This window comes from Zingiber officinale, chromosome 5B (assembly GCF_018446385.1).
Source record: "Zingiber officinale cultivar Zhangliang chromosome 5B, Zo_v1.1, whole genome shotgun sequence".
Lineage (NCBI taxonomy): Eukaryota > Viridiplantae > Streptophyta > Magnoliopsida > Zingiberales > Zingiberaceae > Zingiber > Zingiber officinale.
The window spans coordinates 72871217-72881590 of record NC_055995.1 but is presented as its reverse complement, the minus strand read 5'-3'; the positions used below and the strand labels follow the sequence as shown (position 1 = coordinate 72881590).

At 38.6% G+C, this 10374-nt stretch overlaps 1 protein-coding gene across 1 annotated transcript; it reads left to right on the top strand.

Annotated features, from left to right (window-relative positions):
- The first annotated feature begins 226 nt into the window (after positions 1 to 226).
- Positions 227 to 9360, top strand: LOC121987480 (WD-40 repeat-containing protein MSI4-like). Its single transcript, XM_042541249.1, has 3 exons — positions 227 to 382; positions 467 to 539; positions 9302 to 9360. Exons 1-3 carry the CDS (start codon positions 251 to 253, stop codon positions 9328 to 9330), a joined length of 234 nt encoding a protein of 77 aa, XP_042397183.1. The 5' UTR covers positions 227 to 250; the 3' UTR covers positions 9331 to 9360.
- The last annotated feature ends 1014 nt before the right edge of the window (positions 9361 to 10374 follow it).

Below are 10374 nucleotides of genomic sequence, written 5' to 3'. Positions count from 1 at the left end.
TCAGGAAAATTAATGATGCATTGTCAGGACTGGTGGGTGGAAGACCTTTCTGTGCTAAAAATTGATCTTTATCAACGAGTTATCGCTGCAATGAGGAGAGCTGGTGACTACGTATATTCTTGATGTTTATTTGTTCCCATTCTATAACCTTTGCTGGTTCTTAGGCAGTATTTTGTTACTTTCTCCTATAAACATGATGTCTTGAGTTTGTGAGTCGGTGATTATATGCAGCCTTAGCATTTCTTTATCTATGATCATATTTTTTCTCAGGTTTGTTGATAAGTCTGTGCATATGTTTGATCAACGTAACCTAACTTCTGGTGGTGTTGGTGCACCAGTACACAAACTTGATGGTCACAAGGTTGCTGTTCTCTATGTTCAGGCATGCTATATTACTATATTATTAGCATTGGAATACTTCTGTTAAGTGCTGCTATAACTTACTGTCCTTTTAACTTTATTCCAGTGGTTTCTTGACAAAGCATCAATTTTTAGAAGAGCTGCTGAGGATGGCTTCCTCAATATATGGGATTATGAAGGTATTTGTTTATCTATAATGAAGGTTATGGAAAGTCATTTTTGTTGGTGCAATCGACCTAGGTTTTGATGTGTGTGTCAAAGAGTTTAAGTTAGGCTTTCATATGTATTTGATATGTGTTTGAGTCATGCAGGACTTGGTGGAACACATAAGGACTTGGTGTGACCAAGTTCGGGAAGCTCATCCAAGGGCTCGGATCGTTGAGTCGGTGAAGGATGGTGTGGAAGACATCCGAGGGACCGCGCGGACAAGGAGCAATGGAGTGGAGCCGAAGGAAGTGGACTTCAAGGCAGCGTGAAGGATGGCACGGAGAGGAGCCGCGGGCTCGGGTGCATCTGAGGGACGAAGGCCGAGGAAGAGGACTTCAAAGGCGACTCCGGAAAGGATGAGAGGAGTGAATGTACTGGGACCAGTCGACTGGTCATGGGACGATCGATCCACTTCACGTAATGCAAGCATTCGTGCTTGTCGACAGGGGACCAGATCGGTCCTAAGACCACCGATCGGTACATGACTGCTGGCGTAAAACGGGCTCTAAAGAGAGCCGTTGGCTGTTTAACGGCTAGCACCACCGACTGGTGCATGGACCAGTCGACTGGGGTCAGGGTTTGAGTTGATTGGTGATCAACTCTTTCCTCTTATTTAAGGGGAGCTTTGGGGCATTGAAGGGGTTACTGATACTCATTGTAAACCTTCTGAATCTTGCCCAAAGCTTCCAAGCCAACTCTCTTCCTTCTAACCCTAAGTTTCATCTTGTAAAGAGGAAGAGAACTTTGTGAGAGGTTTGCTCCACCGAGAAGGAGAAGCTTTAGCCGGAGATTGCCGGGGACTGATCCACCAAAGGATCAAGGGCTCGTCCACCTCAAGGACACGTCGTGGAGTAGGAGCAAGCAATCTCCGAACCACGTTACATCGAGCGTGTTAGCGTTTGTATTCTCGTTTGTGTTTCTTTGTTTTTAGTTTCTATATTTCCGCTTGCGCAAACTAACGTATTGTAGAGAAGAAATCGATTTGGGGGGTGGCCTAGCTATCCAACCCCCCTTCAAGCCGGCCACCGATCATCCAACAAGTGGTATCAGAGCAAGGAAGCTCTTCAACGGACTAATCGCCAAGAAGAACGAAATCATCAAATGGCCGGCTCAAACATTCATCCACCCAAATTCGAAGGAGACTTCTCTTGGTGGAAGAAGAAAATGGAGGTATTCTTCGAAACCGATTTTGATATTATGCTAATCATGGAAAATGATTTCGAAGTACCTAGGGATCAAGACAACAAGATACTTGAGAAAACAAGGTGGAGCAAGAAACAAAGGGAAGAACATCTAGCAAATTCGAGAGCCATCCATCATCTACTACATGTTCTTCCCCAACAAGAAGTAACAAGAGTTGGAACCTACTCAAGTGCCAAGGAGTTGTGGGAGAAGCTAGTGGAGCTTCATGAAGGCACATCGGAGGCTAAATTGGCAAGAAGAGATCTCCTCCGAACTCAACTCAACAATGTAAAGCTTGAGAAGGGAGATAAGGTATCTACACTTCATGCTAAATTTAAAGAAATCTTAAGTGGACTAACAAGTGTAGGTGAGAAACTCTCCAACCGGGACATCATAATGAAAGCTATCAATGCTTTCCCAAGATCCTCGACATGGAGCTCCATTGTAGATTCATTCTACATTTCAAAGGATCTAGAGAAGAGCTCTCTAGATGAATTCTTCTCAACCATGGAGCTTCACGAAACAAGGGTTGAAGGATTAGAGGGAGAAGCAAATAGATCAAGAGGAGTAGCCCTTGTGGCAAACAAGGGAAAGGGTAAGAAGAAGAAGTGTTCATCCCCACCATCCTCCGACTCCGAAGAATCGAGCGCCTCAATGGATAGTGATCAAGAGGCGTATATGGTAAGGAAAATGAGAAGAGCTTTTAGAAAATTTTCATCTAACAAATCTCATGATAGGAAAAGCTCAAGAAGCAAAAGTAGGACAAGGAAGATTATTTGCTACAATTGCCAAGGAGAAGGACACATAAGAGATGATTGTCCTCTCTTGAAAAAGAAGGAAGGGAAGAAGAAGAAGGAGAAGACAAAAGAAAAGGGGAAGAAGGCTCAAAACCTAAAAGCAACATGGGATGATCCTTCATCTTCATCGGAGGAAGAAGAGCATCACATAGTCAATTTTGCTCTAATGGGGATTGATGATGTAGCCTCCACCTCATCCGAACAAGAAGAAGGAAGGAGCTCAAGTGAAGATGAAGAGGGGAGCTCAAGTGAAGGGGGAGGTCAATCATCGGATTCGGACTTCTCGGTAAGTGAGGTACATAATCTTCCTCCTCATATTTTAATTAAAATTATTTCAAGCACAAATGATGACTTGTTCAAGGTAAAAAGGAAAAACAAGTCTTTGAAACATGATATTAGAATGCTTGAAGAAAAATTAGAATCCATGTGCTCTAAGGACTACAATAAGCATCCTTTTTCTTCCTCAAGTTCAAATGTATCATGTTTAGAAGAAGAAAATAGAGAATTAAGGGAAAAGATAGAATACCTTACAAATGCCCTTAGGAAATTTGAAATTGGCTCTAAAACCCTAAATATGATCATTGGGAGCCAAAGGGCAAGTTTTAAGAAAAATGGGATAGGATACAATGAACAAAATAATGAAAAGACCTATCATTGTCTACTTGCTAGGGGGCAATCCAAGACAAAGACCATAGATAGGAAATGGATCCCCAAAGAGTACTTGGTCAACCCAATTAGAAAGAATTTCTATTGGGTGCCAAAATCAATCCTCAAGGGTTAGAGGATTTTATGGCAAGTCAACCATGGAAGTCAATAATTCAAATTTTTTTCTATATGGTTGACTTGAGACCTTAAGGGGGAGGGCTTACCTTGATAGAGATTTATGATCAAGAGGGCTAAGTAGAGGTTACCTTTATCTCACAATGATTATTTTCTAACCATGAATGTGAGATATTAGGATGATACAAATAATTCACTTATGCTTATGGCATTTTGATGAGTTATGAAGTGTATCAATGTTTAGTGATCATAGGCCAACTATGGGGAAAGCAAATGTTTAATTAATGGACATCTTGCCCATAGATCATAGTTGGATATTTTAAATGTTTTGAAAACAATTCTATGTTTTACTTACTATGGTATAGCTATATTAAAACATATGATTGAAAAACTGAGCTTGAAATTGATACAAACTTGATTGATTTTTAAAGTGTTTGAGTTTTTATCAAAACTTCAAAAATATGATGACTTTTCATGAAAACATATTTTTCTTAGTTAAAGAATATTATAAGAAATATGTGTTCAAAATTTCATGATTTTTCGAATTTTCTGAATTTTTTTATGGATTTCTGAAGTTGGCTGCCGTAGGCTGAAACTGATGTTCAGTTTGTGCCAGTCGACTGGTGCAGATACCAGTCGACTGGTACCAGCCTTTCAGCATTCTGTTGGTCTTTAAAATCAAATTTTTTGTTCAAATTTGGTTGGAACTGATACCATAGTATATGTACGTATCTGGTACAATATTTTTGATGGTGTCAAAGGGGGAGAAATGGGTAGGTTTAAGTTAGAAATCTACTTGGGTGCAAATCTTTGAAAATTAAGATTAAGAGCATGTGTTAAGGGGGAGCTTGGGTTTTATGCTTCATATTTACATATTGCTTGTACTTTTCAAAGTTGTTATTGGTGCCTAACTTAAACATATTGCCACACATCAAAAAGGAGGAGATTGTTGGTGCAATCGACCTAGGTTTTGATGTGTGTGTCAAAGAGTTTAAGTTAGGCTTTCATATGTATTTGATATGTGTTTGAGTCATGCAGGACTTGGTGGAACACATAAGGACTTGGTGTGACCAAGTTCGGGAAGCTCATCCAAGGGCTCGGATCGTTGAGTCGGTGAAGGATGGTGTGGAAGACATCCGAGGGACCGCGCGGACAAGGAGCAATGGAGTGGAGCCGAAGGAAGTGGACTTCAAGGCAGCGTGAAGGATGGCACGGAGAGGAGTCGCGGGCTCGGGTGCATCTGAGGGACGAAGGCCGAGGAAGAGGACTTCAAAGGCGACTCCGGAAAGGATGAGAGGAGTGAATGTCGGACCGATCGGTCATGGGACGATCGATCCAACATGTAAGCATTCTGCTTGTCGATTAGGAATGACCGATCGGTCCTAAGACCACCGATCGGTACATGACCGCTAAGTAAAACGGGCTCTAAAGAGAGTTGCGTTTATAGCACCACGATCGGTGCATGGACCAATGATCGGTGTCGGGTTTGAGTTGATTGGTGATCAACTCTTTCCTCTTATTTAAGGGGAGCTTTGGGGCATTGAAGGGGTTACTGATACTCATTGTAAACCTTCTGAATCTTGCCCAAAGCTTCCAAGCCAACTCTCTTCCTTCTAACCCTAAGTTTCATCTTGTAAAGAGGAAGAGAACTTTGTGAGAGGTTTGCTCCACCGAGAAGGAGAAGCTTTAGCCGGAGATTGCCGGGGACTGATCCACCAAAGGATCAAGGGCTCGTCCACCTCAAGGACACGTCGTGGAGTAGGAGCAAGCAATCTCCGAACCACGTTACATCGAGCGTGTTAGCGTTTGTATTCTCGTTTGTGTTTCTTTGTTTTTAGTTTCTATATTTCCGCTTGCGCAAACTAACGTATTGTAGAGAAGAAATCGATTTGGGGGGTGGCCTAGCTATCCAACCCCCCTTCAAGCCGGCCACCGATCATCCAACAATTTTCCCATATATTTTTTTGAAGCGAGTCTTTAAAGACAATAGAGGACCACACTCGTCTTCTGTCCATGTGATGATGCCATTCATGCCCAACACTAAAGGCATTTTTTTTTGGTGAAATAAGCATCACTGCAATCTTCCATCGCCTTGAGCAAGATTGAAGAAATCTCTGGTAGGATCTTCTTTGTGTTGTGTTTTCGCAATCGGTAATTAGGGTTTCGAGAGGACGGAGGGCGCGAAAGGTGTGGTTTTGGTTCATCCGGGGCAGTTTTGTGGTTGTTCGAATTGCTCTTTGTGTTGGGATCCGGGCTTTTGAGGTGTTTGATTGTTAATCTTCTTTCTTGGTTTCATATTTTCCTTTTTCCCTGAGATAGATAGTAAGTCTGCGTTATAAACTTTTGTTTTGTATTGTTCGATCTCTCAGCTTTTCTAAGTTTCATCAGTGCTTTAGTCTTTTGTTTTCTTGTCTCATACCCTTCGCAGATTGTCAAGGTTGCAAAGTTTTCTATGGTAAATTAAGCCAAAAGTTGAATTCTTGGATAGGTCCCTAACACTGGATTCATCATGCGGTTTGAGTGTCTGTTTGTGTGTGATATTCCATCTTTTATTTTGTCTGTTTATGAGGAATTTCACAACAGTTCAATGGAGTTCGAATTGATTTGCTTGCTGTCAGTTGGGATACCACTCATCAGTGGTTCTTTAACACTCCTTCCTTTTCTGTATATGCTAGGTATCTCTCAAAAGTAGATGGTACAAAGTCTTCTTCAAGCTGCGTGAATGATTAGAAATGAATGAAGAGGAGAGGTTCCTTCTCTGTCCTTATGAGGAACACAATGAACTGCTTGTGTTCTGGTGAACAAATGCAAGTCAACGAAATGACCCAATCAACTGAGTTCTTGTCCACAAAGGATGTCTCGGTAGACCAATATACTCAACAAAATAGTGAGATTGAACAAAGGGTTGACATTGGAAACATTGAAGAAGCGGAGTCATCTCTTCGTGAAGGTCTCTGCTTGAATTATGAGGTTGGTGTCAGTCTTTTTAGGCACCAGTTTATGGTGGCGATGAGCCCTTAATAAAGTTCTGATGCACATGCATGTCTATATACTTTCAATTCTAGAATTAGGATTGTCTTTATGATATTAAGAAACAATACATGCAATTCTCTGTTACTTTGTGAGCTTATTTTGCCATGCTGCTGTGCATGAGGGTATACATAGTCAAGCTCAAGACATGGACAGTGATGCTTAGATCATTCCTCTATGAGTTCAAGATTACTTTTTTTTAACACCGATCAGAAATAAATCTATATATTTCCCAGAAAATAAAGAGGTTTCATCTTTCTAAGTGATATGAACTTGTTATCTCTGATAGTTTTTGTGATCATAACATAGACCAAGGAAGAAATCTTCAAGAAATAAGTTTTTTTTTATTTAATGGATCAGGCAAATAATTATTTTGATATCTGAAATTGTTTTCTTCTTGTCCAATTGATTTACATAGATTTTTTCTTCTTTTAATAATTGATAGAAGATTGATTTTTCAAACCTTTGATAATGTGATATTCCATAATGAAACTCATAAAAGAGGAGCACAGAGATTATAGTCTTCATTTCCATGTGTTATTTATGTTTCCTAGTATTGTTATGTTCTTTGGAAATCTCCTTGTAAGAGTTTGCAAAAGTGTTCTGTTTGTCCATCCCTGAAGCCTTGTCCCTTTGAAGCCTAATGTCTAGCAATGGGTTCATCAAGGCCTCATATAATGTCATTGTGCATAAGAGAGATGCAAGTTCTTCTACAGTGTATTTCGATACCTTGCTCAGATACACTAGTTTTGAATAGCATATATAAATTTATGAAGAAATAGTGAAGCAAAATTTGTATAAGCTAAATAGCCTTACTGTGACATCTACATGTGTCAGGATGGGGAACTAATGAGAAGACACTGATCAACATTTTAGCGCATAGAAATGCCACCCAAAGAAAGCAGATTCAGTTGGCTTATGAGGAATTGTACAACGAGAGTCTCACCAAAAAGCTCGAATCAGAACTGAAAGGAAACTTTGAGGTGGTTATTTTTCTCAACCTTTATTGTCCAATGAATGTTTTTATCTGTAGGGGTAACATCATTTGCAGAAGCTAATATTAATTATTTGAAAAATTTATAAATGTGAAGAGATCGACATGAACTTAGATATGACTTGAACCAATACTATGAATGTAAGTACATAATTAATGGTAGATTGATAGGACTTGTGGCTTGTTATGCGTGATATGCTTATGTACACTATCACATTGTAGCGATGTATCTGATTATGTTTGATTCTTCAGAAAGCTGTATACCGCTGGAAATATCCACACTTCCAATCAAAACTTGACACTCTTAATTTGATAGCAGATAAACGTTTACAAAAAGCATTAGATGTTTTGTTTCACAAGAGTGAAAACTAGTTGCTTCTACTTAATATGTACATGGTTTATGCATATGGCTTAGGTGAAAAGGAGAAAAGAACCCACACAAATTGGGACGAATTTAGCTCTGACATAGCATGTACAGTAGCTTAGGGATGACCTTAAGCAATTCACACAACATAAAACACATGAATTAAACAACCCATATTAATTGACCTACATCCCATTAAAGAAAATTTATATGTTGACTTAAGCAATCCTTATGCAACCATTAATGAGTGTAGCATTCTCTCATTTCATAAGCTTATATGGTTGCTTTATTTGCCTAAAATAAGTTACAAACCGGATGCTATGCTTTTGTTACAAACCAGATACTAGTTGGAGACTAAATGATTGCCTAAGAAGAAAGGAATTAGAGATTAGGAGCTGCAGTGAGTAGAGTGGCTGGATAAGCTATCTTAAATGGTAACCTTAGGATTAAAGTATTGATTACATTTTTAACCTGCTCAACTTCCTCTAAATATCTAACACATTGATACTCGAATTTAACCTAACCTATTAAGATAAATGGGTAATCAAACTTAAAGGGTACCCATTACCATATTTAGCTATACCAATGAATTTCAAGTTCAACTAGAAGTAAGAGTGAGTGTCAATATGCCTGTGGGTACCTCAAGAATAGGGAACTCTTTGTTTTTATGATGTAACCCCTCTTCATTATTTTACTCACCTCTTTTGTTTTTACCTATATTCATGTTTTTCATTAATCAGATAGAGACCCCTAACTACATTATTTAGGCTACAAGCTCGACCTCTACCACATGGCTATAGGGAGGAAATGATCATGTTGATCCCTAATCTTATCCCTAGCCGATCATTAAACATTAAATGTGTGGAAATTTACTAGAATCTACTCCTACATGAAGCAAATGAATAAAAACTACAAGTAAAGTTTACCTACCCTGTTATGACTTCAGAAGAATATGCTGAATTTTCCATGTATGCTGGCCTTTAATATAGAGGGCTACAAGAGGATTATATCTTAGGTCAAGACACTCCAAATCCATCATAAACCAAAGGGAAAATAGTTTCTACTTACTAGAGGATTGAATGGACCCAAAAGGAAGCTCTAACTTGCTATTTTGGGTGCTGAACTAAGGAGGCAGCTGCCTTCTTGCCGCATTCCTTGCTGCTGTGGTTGGTAGCAGAAATCACAGAAAATAGGGGGCTTAGTGCAGGATATTCAGGATACCAAGATGGCATCAGAGGTAGTACAATAAATAGTATATCTCTTCATCAGAGGTAGCTTTGTTCTTCTATGCTTCACTAGATTTGTTGTGTAGTCATATTTCTTTGTTCAACCATTATCATGCCTAGTAAGTTGTTGTATGATGTTGTCGGTTCTTATCAATTTGTACACTTGAATTAGAAGGAGCAAATTATCTATGTTATATTCTAAGCAGCATATACTAAGTGTCATATATGAAAGTTTTAGATTCTATGTTATATTCGTTATCTTGCACAGTAGCCTTTAAAAACTCAGTATTCTATTTTATTTGATACATGTACACATTTGTTTTAGTTATTTGACATATGGTGGATTTATGTGTTTTTACAGTTTACAAATCTCAAGTACTCCAGAGTTGAAATTGATGAAGTGCGGTTCGAGTGGGCTGAATGCATGCTAGATTACATTTGAAGTGCGGTTCTACCTTGATGTGTTAAAAGAATGTTCTACCTTGATTTTGATATTTATTAGCTAGCTTTTGATGTAAAAAGAATGTTTGGGTATTTTATGGATATTGTTGTAAGAAGATTATTTATATAATTTGTGAATATTTGTGTATTTTATTGATATTATTGAATGAAGAATATTTGTACAATTTGTGAATATTTGTGTATTTTTTTTTGTTATTCTCGGTTTTAAAATCAAATCTGTGCTGTTAGAAAAAATACATATTACATCGGTTTTCCACCGATGTAAAACCGGTGTTATAAAGTAATATTACATCGGTCATTTACCGCTGCCAAAACTGGTGTTATTAACATACAATATTACATCGGTTTTACACCGTGTATGAAACGGTGTCGTTAAGTGATACTACACCGGTTAATAACCGATTCGAAAATCGGTGTCGTTAAGTGATACTACACCGGTTTTAACCCGATGTCTAAAATGGCAGACTTTTAACATCGGCTTCATAGACATCGGTCGAAAATCAAATAGACACCGGTGGAAAACCGATGTCTATGAGCGATTTTGTTGTAGTGAAGACTCTCCAACAACCCTAAGTACGGTGGATCCACGGAGTGGTGCTGGAAGATCTGCCATGATACCTTATATCTACAAAAATAAATTACAACACATCATAATAAGTCTTTAATAACATGATAAATAAGCAACAAAACATGATTAAAGCATAACTTACTAGATGAATAATAATGCTAAAATTTAATCAATGCTAGACTCTGGAAGCATTTCTACTCAACATTAACAGTTTGTAAGTCGTCGCCGCTAGACTCTGTTAGTTCAACAAAATCCTCACTGCTGGATTTCTCTCCATCATCTATCTCCTCGTCAGTGACATTACCATCTACAAGTAATTGTGATGTAGATTGGATTTGTGAATCAACCGAATGTCTCTCTACTTCGTCATTCTGAAATGCATCATGGTTTTCAGCAGTAATAGT

Bases quoted from the DNA above. Each gene is read 5' to 3' on its own strand.
- LOC121987480 (XM_042541249.1), top strand. From the start codon at position 251: ATGATCATATTTTTTCTCAGGTTTGTTGATAAGTCTGTGCATATGTTT. The intron at 383-466 runs GCATGCTATATT...ACTTTATTCCAG, and splicing joins TTGCTGTTCTCTATGTTCAG to TGGTTTCTTGACAAAGCATC. The intron at 540-9,301 runs GTATTTGTTTAT...GTGTTTTTACAG, and splicing joins CAATATATGGGATTATGAAG to TTTACAAATCTCAAGTACTC.